Below are 23,629 nucleotides of genomic sequence, written 5' to 3' on the forward strand. Positions count from 1 at the left end.
TATATATATATATATATATATATATATATATATATATATATATATATATATATATATATATATATATATATATATATATTCCTATGAGTCCACGGAGGTGAGTTTGAATGGAGAAAAACTGGAGGAAGTGAAGTGTTTTAGATATCTGGGAGTGGATCTGGCAGCGGATGGAACCATGGAAGCGGAAGTGGATCATAGGGTGGGGGAGGGGGCGAAAATTCTGGGAGCCTTGAAGAATGTGTGGAAGTCGAGAACATTATCTCGGAAAGCAAAAATGGGTATGTTTGAAGGAATAGTGGTTCCAACAATGTTGTATGGTTGCGAGGCGTGGGCTATGGATAGAGTTGTGCGCAGGAGGATGGATGTGCTGGAAATGAGATGTTTGAGGACAATGTGTGGTGTGAGGTGGTTTGATCGAGTAAGTAACGTAAGGGTAAGAGAGATGTGTGGAAATAAAAAGAGCGTGGTTGAGAGAGCAGAAGAGGGTGTTTTGAAATGGTTTGGGCACATGGAGAGAATGAGTGAGGAAAGATTGACCAAGAGGATATATGTGTCGGAGGTGGAGGGAACGAGGAGAAGAGGGAGACCAAATTGGAGGTGGAAAGATGGATTGAAAAAGATTTTGTGTGATCGGGGCCTGAACATGCAGGAGGGTGAAAGGAGGGCAAGGAATAGAGTGAATTGGAGCGATGTGGTATACCGGGGTTGACGTGCTGTCAGTGGATTGAATCGGGGCATGTGAAGCGTCTGGGGTAAACCATGGAAAGCTGTGTAGGTATGTATATTTTGCGTGTGTGGATGTATGTATATACATGTGTATGGGGGTGGGTTGGGCCATTTCTTCCGTCTGTTTCCTTGCGCTACCTCGCAAACGCGGGAGACAGCGACAAAAAAAAAAAAAAGAAAAAAAAAAAAAAAAAAATATATATATATATATATATATATATATATATATATATATATATATATATATATATTCTGCCGGAATTCGAGGCACTGTTGACACGGCCTCCAAAACGTAAAATAAACAGGAGCTTGATTTAAATTTATAGAATATGATTGACAGCGTGACAGGAACGGGAGGCACGGCCAAAGAATTAAATTGGGGTTATATTTTGAGAGTTATTCTCGGATTTCAGTCGACATGCTTCTGGGAAAAAGATTATATATATATATATATATATATATATATATATATATATATTTTTTTTTTTTTATTATACTTTGTCTATTACACGAAAGTGCACTTGGGAACTAATCTTGATTCATTTCTCCGTGGACTCATAGGAATATATATATATATATATATATATATATATATATATATATATATATATATATATATATATATATATATATATATATATCTTTGTCTGGATGCTTCCAGATCTTCAACATTATCCTGAATATCGAATGTTAGGATTCACTCTAATGAGACAGTCGTAGGTCAAAACGACAGACCATGAAATTCCTTTTCTCATACAAACACAATCAACCATCAACGAGGTTGGACGTTCATCAAAATCCTGATGTTCGTGAAGACAGGAGTGTTCGCTGGACCCCCAGCGTACTGCCCAGCCCGTTGAAAATCCTACTTAGTCACGTTAGACTTTGGCTCTTAATAACAACCCTTTATCAAGACGCTACCGTGAAACCTCGCAAACACTTGTAGGTGACCTGGGACAGATGTGTGGGGAGACATCATTCATCCGTCGTGTGGAAGGCAACACACAGTGGATCCGTCTTGACAGATGCTTGTGGCAAATGGGGCAACCAGTTCTTCCTTTCATGCATACAGTTACTCGCGGATGGCACGTGTTTCCCCAAACATTCTGCCGCTCGTCGTATCCGTCGCCACCCACGTCATCCCTCCGTGGGAACGGGCCGTCGTGAGGGCTTCTGAGACCTAGAGACGCTCACAAAGATGACCTACAGACGCTCACAAAGTTGTGGCTCAGGAACAGGACGGCGCTCGAAGACTTCTGTTCACTCTACCGGAGCTGTAGGAGTCTGGGGGTACTACTTGAGGTCAGAGGTCAGGTGGAGGGCGAGGAGCCGGGTAGATATGAGGTCATAGGTCAGCTGGAGGGGGAGGAGCCGGGTAGATATGGTCATAGGTCAGCTGGAGGGCGAGGAGTCAGGTAGATCTGAGGTCAGAGGTCAGCTGGAGGACAAGGAGCCCTGCAGAGATGAGGTCTGAGGTCAACTAGAGGTTGAAGAGCCGTGCAGACTTGAGGTCATAGGTCAGGTGGAGGTCGAGGGGCCAGGTAGAGGCTAGGCCACAGTGGTGAGGCAAGACTCGTTCAAGGTCGCCTCCTCCTTGGCCTCCGTCAGCAGATGCAGCTGAAGGGACGGTCCTGCTCCTGCTCCTGCTGTCTGCTGACGGAAGTCTGAGGACCCGGCGGTGCTCGTCCTGGGGGCCGCTTCCCGCTTCTGCTGTTGTTGTTGTTGTTGTTGTCGTCTGCTGCTGCTGCTCCTCCTGCTGGCGGTGGTGCGGCGGAGGAGCGAGGAAGCCGCTCGGGAGAGACAGAAGGAGATGGCGGAGACGGCGGTATGTCGCTCACTGCGGCCAGATCTTCTGATGATGAAGGTCAGGCCCAGGATGTAGAGCGTCAACACGACGGCCACGTACCAGAGGGCGTGGCCCTGGGCCTCGGCGTGCATCCTGGTCATCTGCTGGTGGATGAGGACCTGGTGGGGCGTGGCACTCGCGTTCCCCTGACACTGGCACCACAGCACCTCAAGGGGCACCAAAGCCATCTGGAAGACAAGAAAACAACGGGGACAGTCCTTCGCCTCACTTCTACTTAAAACCTTAAAAAAAACTACTTAAAACCTTAAAAACTACTGAAAACCTGAAAAAACTACTTAAAACCTAAAAAACTACTTAAAAACCTAAAAAACAGCTTAAAACCTGAAAAAAACTACTTAAAACCTAAAAAACTATTTAAAAATCATAAAACCACTTAAAACCTTAAAAAACTACTTAAAACCTTAAAAAACTACTTAAAATCTTGAAAACTACTTAAAACCTTAAAAACTACTTAAAACCTAAAGAAAATTATTTAAAACTAAAAAACAAATCTTACAGAAAACTACTTAAAACCTCAAAAAACACTTAAAACCTCAAGAAACTACATAAAACCTCAAAAACCTACTTAAAACCTCAAAAATTAGATAAAATCTTAAAAAACACATGAGACTTTAAGATAACTACTTATAACCTTAAAAAATACTTAAAAACCTAAAAAAAAAAAAAAAAATACTTGAAACAGGCAAATAATCAGAAGACACAAAAAACAAACTACGTCACGTAAACGACCCAACACACAAACATTAACTAATTGGTTTAATTAATGTTTTTCAGACGCAGACGGGCGGGGAGGAGGAGGGGGATGAAAAAGACATGCATTATGGAGGAGGAGGAGGAGGAGGACGGAGGGTTCCATGGATGTTGTGTGATCATAATGGGACTCTGTCACCCTCCCTGGTATACAGGGGGCAGTGACGAAGGAGTTCGGTCGTTCTGATTTTATATATATATATATATATATATATATATATATATATATATATATATATATATATATATATATATATATACATACATATACATGGCGTCCTTGATATCTGTGGTGGTTGGTTCTTGTGGTGGAGGGTGGGTGGGGGATGGGAGTGACTGTGAACGTAAGGGAACTTTGGTCAACAAAACTTTGTGTGGGGAAAGTTTAGAAAAAAAAAAAAAAAAAAAAAAAAAAATCCCGGCGACCCCCCCTACTCCCCCCCCTTCCTTTTCCTTCAGCTGTCAAAAAGGGGGGGGGGGGGGGGGGGGGCTTTTTCTTTCGAGGTGGGTGGGAAGGGGGTGTGAAAAAAAAAAGGGGGTGGGAGGAGGAGGAGGAGGTTAAACTGCTGAACAGAAGGGGAAGGGACGGGAGGGGTTTAACGTGCTCAAGGGTCGTACGTCGTGCTTTAAGATCGCACCGTCGTGCTCAAGGTGATAAAATGGTTATTAGCAACCAACCACTACCATATATATATATATATATATATATATATATATATATATATATATATATATATATATATATATATATATATATTATATATATATAATCACCAACCAGCCACTACCATATATATATATATATATATATATATATATATATATATATATATATATATATATATATATATATATATATCGTTACATATAAACATCTTGTAGACTTGGATCAAGAGATCGCGAGTGAATGGTATCAGAGAAGCTACACAAGTTATGGTACAAAAACCTAATCAAGGATGAATGAAAAAACTGTGTAGGAAAATGAAACCCGCTAAATCCCAGGACTGAGTAGGATTACCAGGAAGGGGGATTTCACCGGTCATTTTGACCCGACCTTCGCTACTGGGCTGTGTTGTGTGTGTGTGTGTGTGTGTGTGTGTGTGTGTGTGTGTGTGTGTGTGTGTGTGTGTTCCTAACTCCATAAAATAAAAACAGCAACATAAAGAAAGTTGACCCATGTTTGTATAAAATTCATCAAGCTGTAGCAAAGAGCTTTTAAGGCAATGTAATGGAAAGTAAAAGACGATGCATTTGAACAGATGAAACCAATACATTAATCTATCTATCTATCTCGCTCTTATCTCTCTCAGGCCGCCTCTGTACCTTACCTCGCGCACAGTCTCTCTTGTCTATATATATATATATATGTTCTGACCCAACCTGTAACATATATCAACCTCTTATTTTAGGAGTGGCCTTTTTTTTTTTTTTGGGGGGGGGGTAATTAAAGGTTTGAACTCTCTCTCTCTCTCTCTCTCTCTCTCTCTCTCTCTCTCTCTCTCACACACACACACAACGGCAGACAACCACGTCCGTTAATCCCCTGTTCCTGCCTCGCTAAATCCCCTTTCCCCTCGACACAGCTCTTGGTGGGCGATTTACAATATCCTGTCACAGCCATGTGGATAAATCCTGCTCATTTACGTGATGGATTTAATCCACTCTGAGTGGATTGTCTACACCTTGGTGGATTTACCCCCCACCCCATCTCCCGTCCCTCTTTTCGGTGGATTACTCCCGTTCCCTGGTGGATTTACCCCCCAATTCTAGGTGCATTTTTTTTTCTTAGATTCTCGATGGATTTTTCCTTTATTTCAGTACATTTTATCCTAATTTTGACAATTCTAATTTCTTGGTGAATATTCCTCATCTCTAAGATTCATTCCCCCACCCCATTTTTTTCCCCATTTCCAAATTTCGATCATCGCAATGGATGCTCTATATTTCCAACTGGGTCCTTTCTTTGCTCCCTTGTCTCTGCCTCTTATTTCTAATGGGTTCCCTTATTTCTAAACTGGTTCCCTTATTTTATACCTCTCGTCCTTGTCCCCTTATTTCTAACTGGTTCGGTTCATTTTCCCCCTCGCCTTCGTCCCCTTATTTCTAAACTAGTTCCTATGTCTGTAATGGGTCCCCCTTAATCCCCCCTCCCCTTCGCCCCTGCAATCTCTGTTTATGCAATTTCCATTTTCCACGTCTTTAAACCCTGTCTACACTGGGTTCCCGTTATCAAGGCTCTGTGTTCCATTAAACCGTTTCTGTTTGTATTACATCTGCCGTTCTGGACTCTCCTTGTTGCTCCGCCGTTCGTCATCATTCACGTTCAATACACTCCTGTTGTTGACCATATAAACATCCCTCTTTCTCTCCCGTCTCGTGTCACTTAAATCTTCTCTTTATTCTTCATCATCTTCTCTAAATGTTTTTTCTCTGTTCTTCTTCTTTCCTCTTCCATTTCTTTCTAATACCTTCATCCTGGCTCTTCTTCCATTTCTCTCTTTCTTCCTCTTTCCTTCTTCCACTTCATGCCACCTTTATCCTGGCTCTTCTTTCATTTCTCTCTTTCTTCCTCTTTCCTTCTTCCATTTCATGCCACCTTTATCCTGGCTCTTCTTCCATTTCTCTCTTTCTTCCTCTTTCCTTCTTCCATTTCATGCCACCTTCATCCTGGCTCTTCTTCCATTTCTCTCTCTCTCTTCCTCTTTCCTTCTTCCATTTGCCTTCCTCCTCCCTCCTAGCTCGTGTGATCAGGCCAGGTATGCATCATGGCTGTCACCACCTTCAACATCATTTCATCCCAAAGCAAGACAAATCTGGAGGGGTCGGGGAAGGGGGGGGGGGTCTTCACGCTGGCTCTGCCTGCCCAGTGGGGATGTGGTGGTGTGGGGGAGGCAATGACCTTCTAGTATCTTTAGTGACTATAACTACAGACGCTACAGACGTTCTTGTATCTTTAGTTACTATAAATAAAGATATTCTTGTATCTTTCAGAGTTAACTATAACTATAGTGATTCCTCGTCTCTTCGGAGAGTGACTGTCTCTATATATACGTACATATCACTGTGTCATCACTTGGGTTATAATCGCTGATTTGCGATCCTGAACTGGGTTGTTCGTGGGTCAGTCATACATTCGGTACCTCAGCGTCAGTTAAGACGACGACTCACTGGGATGGACCTAACACACGTAATACTGGGGACTCTGGAGATGTCCCACTGGCCCTTGGTTACTATCCCACTCATTACTACGATATTGTCATCCTAGTCTGGGATACGATCCCACTAGGATTGGGGAAATAAAGTCCCACTAATGAATGATAGCATTCCTATCAAACACACAACCCATTTTCTCTCCTGAAAAATACGAGTCACGTATTCTACTTAAACGTTGTTTTTCCCCTTCAGTCTCCTGGGGTCAAAAGTTCCCTCGCGCAATATTAATCTCTTGTCAAGTGAAGACTCTAGTATCTCTATTTCCAGGCTCCCCCTTTTCCACAGTCCTTTCCAGACTTTCCAGGCCGGCCTACCTTCCAAAAAACTTACACCCCAGCCAGCCATCCACACACGGTCTTAACTGCCCATTTTCACATTGTCTCCCACTTTTCGATGGATTGCACCAGAAGGGTATTTATTACATTCATATTTTTAAGAATACCCCACGCCGCACATTTTCGTCTTTATGGCCTATAAATTATCGATGCTTACAATGTTTGGAAAATTTATGGACGTCCAGAAAAAGGAGCTGATTTGTTCTGAAAGGCCTACTACCACCTGCCATCGTTAACTTTTTTCAAACTATTTTGATGTTTAATACAACGTCTTCATAAATTTGATATCTGTAATCACCATCAATTAGTAGATGATGATGATAATAATAAATTAATAATAATAATAATAATAATAATAATAATAATAATAATAATAATAATCATTACCTCTTTCTTAACAGTATCTCCGTTTCCCGCATAAGCGAGGCAGCACCAGGAAAATCCTCGCTTGGTTCCTTCCCCAGTTTCTTCGTTTGGAAAGTAATAACACAGGAGGGGATGATTTTACGCAAACTCCCCCCCCCCCAGCCAAACAAAACTAAAATAACCTAATAAGCATTACATACCAACCCTTCCTCCCCACTAACTCAAGTCTTCAGCACCACCCCACGAAACAACACGACACACACCACTTCAGCATCACCCAAAATCCTTCATGGGAGTGTCCACGATGCATCTACCACAACGAAGACACCGAACACTAAACCACTCAACTGCCCTACACTCTTCTCGCGTAGTCGCATCTACTCGCCACTACAAGACCTATGTATGGTCTCGTCGGACGGTGGACGTGGCTGGCTCCCCGGGCGCTGTTTGGAGTCTCATACAGACACGAGAAAGACACACACACACATTGCACAGGGCGGGTAGGTAGTAAGTAAATACACAGAGATACGTATAATACGAAACACACACTATGGTCATGCGTAATACAGAATCATCTCATGATAACGTAAAAAAAAATGAAAAAAAAAAAAAATGTCACACCCGGACCACATTAACACAGAGACTGGACGCTTACATTACCACGACAAACACGTATTTATACCTCGGGCACAGGACGCAAACAACAACAAAATATTCCTCTCGCACATGTTGCCTTTGTGATCCCCCGCGGCCACCATCAACACCTCCATTTAAAATTATTACTCACAAAAATGCCTACGGCAGTTTTATGGACGAGGAGGGGGTAAAAAAAAAAAAAAAAAAAAATGTAAACGAAGTTTTCCCACCTCCCTCGGGGTAATTTCCATGATGGCATCTGCTGACATAGCTTTACATTATGAAAACGAGAATAATGATGTAAAAAATAAAAAAATGAATACTTTAATGAAAAAAAAAAAAATGCTTTCAACGTATCGGCGTGCATTCGCATTGTACATGACTAACAATTCAAACTATTAGGTTTCTGAACTCGACCGCGTCCTTCTCTCCTAACTTATAAATAAATACGACTCCAGGGGTGATCTGAAAAACTCTCGAATTCCATTCTTATTTTCATTTATATTACGTTAAGTCAATTAATCAAAAAAGTAACTCACACCACTACTTAATAAGGGAACCAACATGCGACTATCTCACTGAATCAGGATAAACTGTATTCCTGACCTGTAGAAAATCCTTTTACATATCAAGAAATTATTTTACATTCATCTGACACACATAAGGTGATTTACAGTCGTTCTACAACGAGCAAGGCAGTTTACAGTGTTCATGCCCAAGACAATTTACAGTCGATACACAATTCACAGTTGTACAGTTATAAACAATTTACAGAAATCTATCATAAATCATGAAAAAAAATGGTATTTTCAAAATATACCACAATCCTGCCTAAAATTAAATGACTACAATTATTTGACAAACTTTACACTTTGATGTCACAACAAACAATAAAATGCTTAACCCTGTCTCATATGAAACTAGATTCAGTTACATTAAACTAATGAAACTACATTCAGTTACATTAAACTAACATAAACTTCATCGTAACAATCAGGAGAATTTTTGTCAAACGTTGGACGACTTACACCCAAACTCTGAGGCAGGCTGAAATAATTTCCCATACAATTCTCTATACATTACATAAAGACTGGATCATCAGTAAGGATCTTATCAGCGTAATCTATCTATCACTCACCTCTGGTTTCCGCCTTGTCTTCAGAATATATTGAGAAACGTCCACCCGTCACGTGCTATGAAAGATACATCTTGTACTCGACTTTCTTCCACGGGGGCTGAACATGAGACCCATTATTTCACAGATTTATTCTTACAGTCTTAGAAAGATAAGGTCTTCAGTGCAACCACGTGGAAGGAAACAAATGGATTCGTATATTTCGACAAGTCTGTTCGGAGATAGTTTTCTGTTGTTCGAGGGAAACTTGCTTTGGATATATATACTTGGGGTCGAACTACCATAAGGAGTTCCCGGGAGCGGAGCGAGTGATTACACACACGTCCTTCTCCGGCCGACTTCACGGCCACACTGAGAGCTGAGCAGTACGGCAACAGACGCGACTCCCTCGGGGGGGGGGGGGGGTTAAGGGGCTGTACTCCTAGCCTAGCCTATCCCACCCCCCCTTTTCCCTCTCTACATGTATCCGTTTGGTTTTGAATCCCACTGGATAGGCTAAATGGAGTAGGGATGGATTTATATTATACAAGACAGGAAATACGTCTCTCTTCCCCCCCCTCCCCCACTTTGCATAGCAATGTACACTGCTATATCCCCTGCACAGAAATAAAATACTTGGCTTACCTTCACTACATTTCCTTCTCTTTCTAGTGGTCTGTTTCTATCTGATGATGATGATGAGAGAGAGAAACTCTCTCCTACATAATCCCAGACACAAACCCCACTAACACCCGCGCGATATGAAACCCACCTTAGCGGACATAAAAACCACATAGCTACACGTACTTAACAAAACAAACAAACAAAAAAGACCGTAGACAAAAACCAAACAAAAACATTACAAAATCCAACCTCGCCCAAGATATGTCAAGTTACCTCAGATCGAGGAAAAAAAAAAAAAACATTAAACCGTTTATAAGTTTATCAGCAAACATTGTGATATCCATTGTCGCTATCTTGAATACTTCCTCCGCCAGATATCTCTTAAGATAACAACACCACAAAGTCAAACAACCGATATCTATGTGATCCAGTAGTGACTGAAGGGTGTGTGTGTGTGTGTGTGTGTGTGTGTGTGTGTGTGCGTGTGTTGCTAATACTCGAGAACGTAATTTGAACAGTTGAAACGGAGAATGATCAAATGCTCTGACCATCTTAACCAATGAGTAACCAACATTAAATGATTATCGGTCATTTACAGAAATAATTCGTACACAAACACACACACACACTCCAGTCACCTCCCCCGCCCCCTCTGCATTCTGCAGAACACAACAACAAGATGAATCCAGTGATTGGATGGCCATTACGCTGTTTTTCGTTAAGGACGCCCGTCCGGTCCCAGAGCTATAATTTGATTGGTTAACGAGCACGTTGACGCTGATTGAGGAGTCTGGGGCGCAGTTGCCTGCTGGAAGCAACTAGATTTTGCGTTGAGTGGATACACTCCATGTAATAGGGCGTTGCGTAGCTTAAGTACGATGTTACTTCTTGAGTACAACGGTTCGATCCTTGAGGACGACGGTACGACCTTTGAGTACGACGGTACGACCCTTGAGCACAACGGTACGATGGCCTGCCCTCTGACCTGGTAAGGTCAGGTCAGAGATCAGGCCATCATACCCAAGGGCCGTGCTCAAGGCTCGTACCGTCGTACGCAAGGCTCGTACCGTCGTACTCAAGGATCGTACCGTCGTACACAAGAGTCGTACAGTCGTACTCGAGGGTGTAAACCAAATTCAAACCGTTATATTGTAAGATTTTATACAGCCGTATTTGATCTTGTCTCGTCTTCGCATTTGCGTCTCGATATACTGGTTAACCTGACAGAAATATAAATAATAATATCCTATGACGAATGAAGAATCATATTCCATCAAGTCGAAATTCCACTTCTTTCCCTTATTCAAAGTCATCCCATCCCACCTCGCCGTTCACGCCGTGTGTGCGTATATTGTGGAATACGTATCCTCACCGTAATTTTAACACTGCTTTTACGATGCTTTCAGACGCTTTCAGCATATTCTATATGGCTTCAGGCTCCCCCCATGAATTCGCTGCGGGGAAAACTATTCAGGAGTGTACCTTGGGCTTTAAAACCCGCCCAAAAAGTTTATGGTAAGCAGGCATATCGTCCGTCTTATCTTATCTTATCTTACCTCCCTCTCTCTCTTCTCTCTGCTCACCCATCTATCATCCTTAAACCCACTGCAATTTTTCATCTAGGTGGGTGGGGTGGGGTGGGTTGAAACCCGGTACATATTACACGAGGGATCACCCACATCCATCCTCCCTCAACCTATACCCCCAGTGTGTGTGTGTGTGTTGAGAGGCAACACAGCCCTTCCATCCTACGCAAGCCAGGACCTCCTCCCTAGCCTCGTTAACGCCCCCCCCCGGCCGCTGGTGAAGTTGGTTTTTCCAATGGGACCGGACCAACACCTGCACTGATGACCCAACACCTTGCACTGATGACCCAACACCTTGCACTGATGACCCAACACCTTGCACTGATGACCCAACACCTTGCACTGATGACCCAACACTCGTACTGATGACCCAACACCTGCACTGATGACCCAACACCTGCACTGATGACCCAACACCTTGCACTGATGACCCAACACCCGCACTGATGACCCAACACCTGCACTGATGACCCAACACCCGCACTGATGACCCAACACCTGCACTGATGACCCAACACCTTGCACTGATGACCCAACACCTTGCACTGATGACCCAACACCTGCACTGATGACCCAACACCTGCACTGATGACCCAACACCTTGCACTGATGACCCAACACCTTGCACTGATGACCCAACACCTGCACTGATGACCCAACACCTGCACTGATGACCCAACACCTTGCACTGATGACCCAACACCTGCACTGATGACCCAACACCTGCACTGATGACCCAACACCTGCACTGATGACCCAACACCTGTACTGATGACCACACCTCTGATTCCTCTCAACCCCAGTGTATATCACCCACATCTCAGGTGGTGTTCTCTCTCTCTCTAGTGTGACGGGAGAGATGGTCTGAGCATGTCGAGAGCTCGAACCCCGGATCTTACGATTGGTGGCTCATATTATCCACCATCAGACTACAGAGATTCGTGAGTTTATAGAACTCTATTTCCTATTGGTGGAGGGTGTTCTATCATACTCGTGGGTTCGAACCCACCCCTCGAGCTTTCATTACTTATGATGAGGTTTTACCATTGAGCAGGGGCAAGCGCGTAGCGCTCACAGCAGAGAGGAGGTTTTATAGGGTCAAAGGTCATAGAATATAAGCTTCTTACGTTCAAGAGGTCATAGAAACGAGAGAAATATTGAAAGTTCAAACGTCATGGAGACGGGGGGCAAGGTTTACCGTGGCACAGACGTGATCCCCCCCCCCCCCCCCCCCTAGCTTCTTATTAAGGAATAGAGAGGCTTCACATGAGAAGAGTTTCCCCAGCATAACTCCACAACCCCTGATGTTCAGATACACGAGGTCAAGGCTCTCGTAACGGAGGAGGGGGGGGGGGTTAACAACAACAACAACGACGACGTTTCCACAACAACAACGTTTCTACAACAGCAAGGTCTCCAACACCACAACAACAACAACCACAACAACACCAAGGCCTCCACCACCACCACAACAAGGCCACCACCACCACAACAGCAAGGCCTCCACCAACACCACAACAACAAGGCCTCCACCAACACCACAACAACAAGGCCTCCACCAACACCACAACAACAAGGCCTCCACCAACACCACAATAGCAAGGCCTCCACCACCACCACAACAACAAGGCCTCCACCACCACCACAACAGCAAGGCCTCCACCAACACCACAACAGCAAGGCCTCCACCAACACCACAACAACAAGGCCTCCACCAACACCACAACAACAAGGCCTCCACCAACACCACAACAACAAGGCCTCCACCAACACCACAATAGCAAGGCCTCCACCACCACCACAACACAAGGCCTCCACCACCACCACAACAGCAAGGCCTCCACCACCACCACAACAGCAAGGCCTCCACCACCACCACAACAACAAGGCCTCCACCACCACCACAACAACAAGGCCTCCACCAACACCACAACAAGGCCTCCACCAACACCACAACAAGGCCTCCACCAACACCACAACAGCAAGGCCTCCACCACACCACAACAGCAAGGCCTCCACACACCAAACAGCAAGGCCTCCACCAACACCATAACAACAAGGCCTCCACCAACACCACAACAGCAAGGCCTCCACCAACACCACAACAGCAAGGCCTCCACCAACACCATAACAACAAGGCCTCCACCAACACCTCCACAACAGCAAGGCCTCCACCAACACCATAACAACAAGGCCTCCACCAACACCAACAACAAGGCCTCCACCAACACCACAACAGCAAGGCCTCCACCAACACCATAACAGCAAGGCCTCCACCAACACCACAACAGCAAGGCCTCCACCAACACCATAACAGCAAGGCCTCCACCAACACCATAACAACAAGGCCTCCACGACCCACCGTCGCGTCGGCGCTCTCAACGACGAGGCTTCCACCAAAGGGTTTCGTCGTCCACCCCTCCCCTGCACCCACACACACACACACACACAGAGCCAAGAGGATTCAAAGCATGAAGCTCCCTATTCGAGGTCAGTGGCCAGAAGCTGCCAGTAATCAAGACGTCCTGAGCAGCAGACTAAAGCCTTACATCACACACACAGTCTCTCTCTCTCTCTCTCTCTCTCTCTCTCTCTCTCTCCCAGAACACGAAGCTCTCCAGCTCTATGTATGTTTCCAACTCGTCATAACGTGTTGGGTCGAGCTATCTGTTTTTCTACGTTTCAATCTGTCTGTATTTTCTATCTTACTATCTCATCTATTGATCTGTTTTGGTGTATATGTCTGTTTCTCTCTGTCCAATACATTCACCTCTATATTCAACAGTATATCTATCTGTATGGACTTTTTTCCTAAACCCCAGCCGCCTGTACGGGCTTATATAAACGTAGGGCTCCCCCCCCCCCCTCACAACAACAACAACAACAAGGACTCAGGTAAACACGTTTACATATCATTATCGTATAATCATTCAACCACAGTGGAATTCGAACCTTCATCCCTACCCCATTTCCTCTTTCTGAGGCATGACACGGATCTGAACTCATGCATATACTATTTCTAGGAATACTTATTATATATATATATATATATATATATATATATATATATATATATATATATATATATATATATATATATATATATATATATATATGTTTTATCTTTGCAAGTAATTTGTCTTTTGACATCTCTAAAAGTCACCCCTTGAACAATACTGATAAAGTTATTTTTTCCTCGAAAATTATTAATCAATTATCTATCCTCTTTTCTCATTACTCCTTAAGTTTGTCGGTCTGTCAACATATTTCACTTAAAGTCCTTCATGTGTTCCATTTCAGGCCTGGCCTCGATAAGCCTTCGATTAATGAGACAGGACGAGCGATCATTTCTTCCGTCATTCAAAGTCTCCCTTCAATTATCACACCTCCAGTCTATATCACACATTATCCTCAGGGACTTTCCTCATCTTTCGTCGTAACTTTACACGCGGGAAAAAGGCTTCTAGATTCCTTCCTCTCCCTCCCTCCCTGGGTCAACTTTCTAAGCGCAATAACAACGGCCCATCAAGAAGTCCCTCTCCAACCAAACTTAGGCGGAGAAGTGCAGTCGAGTTCAGGTAGTTACGAAAAGATTACAATGTCTTACAGAAGTCTTTGAAGACGACGTAGTCAAAAGTTTTAGAGTATTAACGAGGGGTATCGGTGCCTACACACTATATATATATATATATATATATATATATATATATATATATATATATATATATATATATATATATATAAGTATAAGTATAAGTATAAGTAAAAAAGTATAAAAAAAATATATATATATATATATATATATATATATATATATATATTTTAACTATTCGCCATTTCCCGCGTTAGCGAGGTAGCGCTAAGAACAGAGGACTGGACCTTTTTTGGAATATCCTCACCTGGCCCCCTCTGTTCCTTCTTTTGGAAAATTTAAAAAAAAAAAAAAAGAGAGGGGAGGATTTCCAGCCCCCCGCTCCCTCCCCTTTTAGTCGCCTTCTACGACACGCAGGGAATACGTGGGACGTATTCTTAATCCCCTATCCCCAGGGATATATATATATATATATATATATATATATATATATATATATATATATATATATATATATTCTCTGTCCTTTAACGCTGGTTAAGCAAGTGTTATCGATCACAAGGACCAGTTCCTGGGTAAGACGAACTCCCACGCCACACCTAAGCTTACCAGCGACATCTCTAACTGACGCATCAATTCTGGGACACGAACCCTGGTACCTCCCTGAGCTTAGAGTCTAATCAGGACTGACACTTGCACCACCCAACAGCCGACATGCGCACGGCCGGTTTGATCCTTGAATATGTCGGTACGATCAATTAGCTTTACACACACACACACACACGTCAGCACCTCACTCTCATGCAACATGGAAGGTCAGGTCAACCAGAGGTCAAGAGATCAAGTGATGGCAGGTAAGGAGCATGGATGGGTGAGGCAGCGAGGGATGTTCCTCTCCCATTTAAGTGAGCGAGGCAGGGAGGGATGAAGGGATATTATCGATGACAATCCAGTCTCGGGTGTGCCATTATCGGCACAAGTCGGGTATGTGTGCACAGGGCGGGACCATATGTGTATATATATGTAGTGGACGCTTAGCCGGTGTGCGGAGTGTTAAATATGACAATCAACTTCATTCCAAATCAATTCATGAACTTGGAGAGGTTAGGATAAAAAAAAAAAAGTATTCGTTTCATTTACGTTTAAGATAATTAAGCTTTTACATTCCTTGATATCTGTCATTCTCACCACAACCCTTTAGTTAATATCCTGACAAATTACGAACAGCTTAATCTTCTTATTCCGTTCACTAAGTTCAATACGACAATTACAAAAGTTGAATCACTCAATTTTCGAAAAAAAAAAAAACTATTCGATGAGCAGCTAATCTGATACATTAATTTGCTTTAGGATAATCTCTTTTATATTTTGTATACATCAAAATAACCTTCCCATTGTTCCTCCTTTCTTTGATGACTCTTCCACACTCACACTTTGCAAGATGTCTTTAGTCCTTTTCCAAGAGGACTTGCAAAAACTTGCATATCTTTAATTTTATAAGAATACCTTCTTCCTTCTGTGCTCAATGTATGAATAACATTCTTTTAATGCAAAATATCATGTATGAAATAATTATGTAAGTATATATTACAAAAATTATGTTATTCAATAAAAATGTATATTTAATTAGCAATTTTATTAACAAAAATAAAATGATTCTAAAAAATACTAACTTTTTAAATTTAAGACTATGAAAACATTTCAATAATAAAATCGAAACATTATGATTTAAATCTTTAAGAAATTAATTTGATATAAACTTCTCATTTACATGGGATACTTGTTAAAATTAGTGGTTAGCCTCTTGTGCTTTAGGTCTATTATAATGCTAAGGTCCCAGTAATACGAATGTATGATGATGGTGTTTGGGATCAATAAAGAAACCGCCTCATTCTCTGTAAAAGTATTCACAATCATTGCACTGGTTATATCCACAACCCAGATTATCTTCAACTCCTGCTATGATCATAGCTGTTCTTCTTCAAGCTAACCCTTTGCAGCCGTGTCTCAAAGCTAACCCACATAGCAGCAGTGGTGACTGAGCTTATTCATGTAGCTGAGCGACGAACCTGCATGCTCCTGCACAGTTAATCACAAATAATGTACAGCAAATGTAATCTCTAAGCAACTTTTATCAAAAGGAAAACAAAATAAATTAGAAAGGTCTTAAGAGATCACGTTAAGTGATTAGATAACAGAATAACAGCTACACAAGGTAGATTTGGAGCAATCTACTTCAATTTACGATGTCACTCGACAGTGGTGAGGGATATGAATATCTAGATACAACATAAAGTTCATGAACATAGACGCAGGTGAAATACTTGCAAAACATCAACGAAATGCATGAATATTTTACTACTAGCCAATATGGATCTGGTTTTCAATATAAATTGAATATTAACTTATTGTTTATGGTCGCTCTTTGGAAGCCGCTGTTGTATAACGAATTCCATCAAGTACTGGACCATATGACATACACAAACAACATCCAACCACACGGATATTCAAGGTAACTCCTCACTTAAACTTAAGGTAACCCATCTGATAAGGTAAAAAATCTACGAGGATTTTCGTAGATTTTATAATTATTTTCATAAATTCAAATTCATAGTCGAAATACACCATCTCTGCCACGTCATAAAACCCTTCTTATCTACACCCAACAGGTAAAGATACAAAAACCTGATTAGAAATAAGAACACATCCTTTCTTTTATTCTCAGCTTAAAAAACGCAGTTTGGAACTTTGTGCAGATCATCAAACAGTGGACGTCTAAATGTATTTTCAGTAATTCTCTACCAAAACTTTTATACTAATATTCTACATACTGTCCTTCCTTCTTCATCTACCGAGCCACTCAACCCCCTTATATGTTACCGTTCTCTTGTATATCATCATATATATTTGGCTATACCATACTATCATATATCCTTGAGAGTACAAAGCCTCGTTAGCGGTAATGGCAGTCGACAGATCTCAATCCCAAGTTGTCCAAGCAGGTGACCAATTCTAACAAGTCTACCATCTAAACGAAGTGTAGTGATAATCTAAGTTTCACAGTAAATGATGAAATAGATGGGTAACTATTTCAATACGTTGTTATATTTCACAAACTCATTAATCTTTTTTGAAATTCACAACATTTAATTTCATTTAAGATTAATTGTGTTTTCTTTAATGTAATTACAGCAATACTTTGTTTTTAATAACAAATTAAATTCTTAAATAAACTTGCTTAACTATTCTATTTAATATGTTATATTGTGAATTATTATTATGAATACATGAGCCATGCTGGTCAAGTTAATAGAGTGCATTAAATAGCAAGAAAATGGAAGTTTTTGAAAGTCCTATACAAGAAGGACTGAAAGTCTGATGATTAAAACAGACGTACATCGACCGAGTACGCGACACAGTGCGCACGACATAGCTTGTTTCAGTAAAAATAAACAATGCAATTCCTTAATTTTCAAACTGAACGAAAAGAAGATAAATGGGTGAGGAGGTTGGGTGAAACATTCAAGGCTTCTACATATCCTTTACAGAGCGAATTGAGATAAATGTTACATATGCATTTTAAGAAAATTAATATGTTTGATATACCATGAAAAAAAAGATAAATCTCTTAATCCTCCCATTTCTACAAAGGTGAATTAATGAATACACCAGATATGTAAATGGAAGGAATCACCACTAAAGGACCAAAGGAATGCGCGACACATTTCCATTTAGAATGAATATTTACCCTTGTCACATTCAAAGTCTACCTCCTTTGGACTCTGTCAGCAGCCACTCTTTCAGTTGTGCCTCTAAGATTAGTTCCAGCACCCTTGTCTTCTTCAAGCTAACTCTTGTAAACGTGTCTATCTCGTAGCTTACTCTTGTAGCTGTGTGTCACAGCTAACTGTCTGCGTCCAACCCACATATACTTTTTTTTTTTTCCGTTGAGTCTCAGACGCCAAGCTGAGATGAATTTCACAAAATTTGTGTCAACCATTCAAGTACCAAAGGGAAAACCAAAAACTGAGAATGGTTTTATGACAACACTGCAATATAATCTAAGGAAATATATCTTATTAGTAAATTCACTTTCCTATCACTGCAATATTCAAAATCGCAAACTCATTGTACTTGCTGCCATGAGCTTATTCTAGTTCCATCTGTAACACCAGGTAAAAAGTACTATTTGATAAGGACAGATGAAAACTCACATAATGTATCTTTAATTGTATAAGAATAAAGGTTAACATAAGGATATACTTAACACATATCACAATAACACATTGAAGTAACTAATAAAAACAATTAAGCAAATATACCATAAATCTTTGCACCCTATCTATATGAAGATATTAGATTAATTACATAAAGATTGATTAAAATTCAATGAATATAACTATAGTCATAAATCAAGATCTAAAAATATAAATACTACATTACATTACAAAGTACATTCATGTTCACATTTTCTGTTGAAGAGAATAATTGTCAGATTGGGAACTTGGTAGATTTGATTGTGCGAGTATAAAAAGATTCGCTAAGACTAAGTCTGGATCGAATTATTGTTAATGACACCCTGTTCTCGGGTGTGGAAATGACGATAAAATTGCTTCGTCCCAATCAAATCAATTCAGGAAACAAGTTTGTATCACTTTTGCATCAAAATAAAAAAATAGATGGATAACTATTTTCTCACTAAATTGTTATACTTAAAACTATGTATAATTCATTTGCAAAGGTAAGGCATATTTTTTCCCTTTAATATTTATTACCTTTTGTTCACTTTTATTTGCAGCTTTTCTCAAAATCTTCTAATTTTTTATATAATTTTTTTCTAGTTTATTTGTTTAATCTACACTGCTTTACCGATATACGTCAATAGAGATACAAGATTCGTAATAAAAGATGCAATATACATTTTAGATACACAAATAAATGTTTTTGTAAATCCTACGCAAATAGGATTAGGACATAAATCCAAGTAATGCTAATATATAATCATCTTAAATTTGCTATAAATATTGCAGTCACCGCTAAAGAAAAAAATCGCACAGAAGAAAATTTAGAATGAACAGCTCAGAATGTCTGGCTTGCAAGGTTTCCAACAATGGACATTTTTTTTCAAATCCCGTCTTATTCCAGGAGTGAAAGGCCGGCCACAGGCATTCCTATCAAACAGTCCACCAACCAATTCTAACAAGTTCCCCGTTTGAATGAGAAGTAAATCAATACGTTAACTTTTACAGAAAATGAAAAGATCTACGGGTGTCTGTTTTGTATGGCGAAAACATAAAATAAGTGTTATCATTTGTCTTCAGCCAATTCACAATATCTAAACTTCTTCCAATATTTTGTTTAATGCAGATCTTTTAGATTCTATACTTCTATTAAAAGAAAATGTCTTGAATATGAATATTTGCTTCATTAATTTCTACCAATTACTATAAATGAAAATACACTTTTGAAATTAAGGTTTCTCTCGATTTAATAATTCTTTTAATATAGATATGTAACTTTTTGCGAGTCCTTCACGCAAAGGACCATATTACTCCTGACATGAGCATAGGCCAAAATCAATATGAGTGTATGTGGTCAAAGAATTAAGCTTAACATCTGAAGGGGAAAGATCTAACTGTTTGTGGATGTAACTTATCGTTAACGGGCTTAATGACCATTGCAAGTGATAGGCAGACAGCTCAAACAACCACCGTGAAAATTAGCAAATGGCGACACATAATATGATGTAGTTAGATGATAAAATCTTGAGGAGATTTATTTCCCTAATTAGACATCTCACAACTGCACAAAATGCAAAGAGGGTATTACTCAAAAACATGGAAACAAGCTTTGGATATTGAGTGATTCTGTATGGCAACAATCGTGTAAACCTGTGTTATTCAACAGTGGGGAGCAAAGGTTATCTATAAGGGACGCGGATTTAAAAACTATTAATCATCAAGGTGTTACCTTGCCGAGTTTTTTCTGTTATCCTACTGATTTGTAATATATTTTACAGAGAGTCTGTTTAAGATAGTTTTTTTTGTCATAAAATGAATATATAGAATATAACGTGGAGGGGGTGGGGGGCATTTAAACTACTGAAAGATATTAGCTTTCTTTCATATATCTTCGTGAACCATCTAATCCATTACCAAGTATAAAAGTGAAGGGAAGAAAACAATTACTCGATCGCTGGTTGTTTGGATTTAAAGCCAACCGGCTACCAGTCACTGGGGCCGTCAACATCAAAATACGTATATGTGTGTGTGTGTGTGTGTGTGTGTGTAAAGATTCGCCACATCACATTCTGCAACTTATACTCTCTTCTGTAAACGCTACCCTAGACTACAAAACGTAATCAAGTCAAATATCAAAAAGCTTATTTCCATGAGTGACAAATCTGGGTAATTACCTGCTTGGGACTATTTTCTTGTGTACTATATTAATATTGTGCAATTACGGTCATCTGCGTTTTTTTTCCTTTTACTGACTGCACTATTCAAACGCATGGCCTTGACGAGTAAAGGAAAGAATATCTGATAAAATAAGAATCCTCCTTTTCAGTCCTTATCATCGAAGGACTTACAAAAAGTGGTATTTTTGTACTTAAAATGCATTAGGATACAACCTTCGGTCTTTAAATTATCAAAATAAATTTTAATAAATAAATCATGCTTAAAAAGGTAAGCAAAATGCTTAATAGATTAATATAAATCCTTAATTCTAAGCTATAAGATTATTACATAAAATAAAAGAAAATATATAAAAGAAAATACATAATCTTCTGAAATAAAACATGATATATCTAATGTTTTACAATACTACAGGATAGAAATAAAATAGCTACCCATTCCTCACCTTATTTTCTTCAGGTACAGACATCCACTTAGGTTGCATTTAGATGGGAAACTTTCTAACAATTTGCTTCCACTCACAACATATATAAAATGAATCTAACAGAGCCGATCTCCATTCACCCCTGCAACAACCTCACCTGGACTCTTCCTAGCCCTAACCAGCCATTGCACTGTACATATCCATCTCATCCACACTGATCCTTTAAACTGCATTGCCATACAACTTCTTGGCCCACGCCTTGCGATCTACAAGCTCATCTATGCACTTCATCACACCGCATAACCGTCTGTTATATTCATTCTGTATACCCTAATTAATTCTGTATTACGTAGATTATTCATCATTACTGCTTTTACGCGTATTATTCATCATTACTGCTTTTACGCGTATTATTCATCATTACTGCTTTTACGCGTATTATTCATCATTACTGCTTTTACGCTGATTATTCATCATTACTGCTTTTACTTTTTTTTTTTAACCTATAAACACCATCATATCACTGTTTCAGCTATACATCAAGGTTGGGACAGTGTTCAATGCAAGCTTCTTATAAACTCTACGTTTAATGTATACATTCACCGCAGGTATCAATATTCCCCCAATATTTCTTTCTACATTAAACTCCACAACTTTCCCATTAGAATCCTCACTACTCTTCACTCCTATATATATATATATCTTCTATCATCTAAAACCTCCACCTCATGCAAGCTGATCTCACAATCTGGCGTCCCACCTCTTTTAAAACTGGTGTGTTGCTTCTTCTACACTCATTCTCTCGCAGGATCTTACTCATACAAACATCCTCGGGCCGGCTTATCAATTTAATCCAACTCGTCCTCTTCCCTTTCTACTCCCATACTCTCCTAACAGAACTCCTTACAAGAAATAGCAGCTTTCCTCCTACTAAATATATTCGCAACACTCTTCACAAGGCATCTCTATCGACCCTATCATATTCTCTCAGGTCTATCTATAAATGTCAAATATCAATAACTTTCATCCAATTTTGTCAAAGAAAATATGGTTGTACACACTCATCCAATTTTCTGGATCTTCATTCTCACTTTACACACTTTTCCTACCGTTTCAAATATTTAATCATTACTTACTGTTTGGGTGATGAGTGACATGTGAGTGCAGGCGCCCAGGTCTGGAACATTTCCCACTTCAAAGGCATGGGAGATACTTTTTGACCTGACCTTCATGAGTGAAGGTGACACTTTAATTTCTTCATATGCCACTTCCTGACCAAGTAAAATGAGTTCTCAAACACAGATCTGTGCTTTGTTTTTCAGTAAGACCATAGTTTTCTTTTTCTTAACTTGAAGTGTATATGAATTTTTCTGATACTTATCATTCAATTAATTTCTGATACTTATAATTCACTTCATGTCTTGTACTTATCATTCACTGTATTTATGACACATCATTCACTTTATATCTGACAGTTTACTTCCTCTCTGATACTTGTCATTCACTTCATCCTATCTTATTCACTTGCACTAAAGTTGTCCAGCCATTTCCTTGCAGTGTGTTCACACTAACAACGAAAATCTCACTTCTTGTTCTTCATCGAAATCCGAGTTCATAAACCACCACATTAATGATGGAGTTTCTTTTGCATCACTCACACTTAAGTATGTTGTCACGTTTAAAAAGTAATATACCACATGTGACGCAAGGTTTACAGATCTGTGTCCTACGTCTTGAAACTAATAAAGTTACGCTAAAGCTGAGACGGCTGAGGTGAAAGTTACGCTAAAGCTGAGACGGCTGAGGTGAAAGTTACGCTAAAGCTGAGACGGCTGAGGTGAAAGAAATGTTTGACCGGCATTCATGATAACAAGTGAAGACGAGTCGATTTCCGTTGCATTTAAGGAAAATTCGTCTGGCCTAAACTGAGGTGCCACACGATTGGCAAAATATGTGTATAATGTCCATATATACAAAGGC

The 23,629-nt window shown here is 40.2% G+C and overlaps 1 protein-coding gene across 2 annotated transcripts; it reads right to left on the minus strand.

The window, feature by feature from the left end:
- Nucleotides 1-23,343, minus strand: LOC139753229 (uncharacterized). Of its 2 annotated transcripts, none has more exons than XM_071669455.1 (2): nt 22,786-23,343; nt 1-2,760 (listed from the first exon to the last, which is right to left on the minus strand). In XM_071669455.1, exons 1-2 carry the CDS (start codon nt 22,879-22,881, stop codon nt 2,275-2,277), a joined length of 582 nt encoding a protein of 193 aa, XP_071525556.1. In that variant the 5' UTR covers nt 22,882-23,343; the 3' UTR covers nt 1-2,274. The 2 variants fall into 2 exon arrangements, with proteins under 2 accessions (XP_071525556.1, XP_071525557.1); XM_071669456.1 differs by lacking the exon at nt 22,786-23,343 and adding an exon at nt 9,032-9,381.
- Between the last annotated feature and the right edge of the window lie 286 nt (nt 23,344-23,629).

Source organism: Panulirus ornatus, chromosome 14 (assembly GCF_036320965.1).
Source record: "Panulirus ornatus isolate Po-2019 chromosome 14, ASM3632096v1, whole genome shotgun sequence".
Taxonomy (NCBI): domain Eukaryota; kingdom Metazoa; phylum Arthropoda; class Malacostraca; order Decapoda; family Palinuridae; genus Panulirus; species Panulirus ornatus.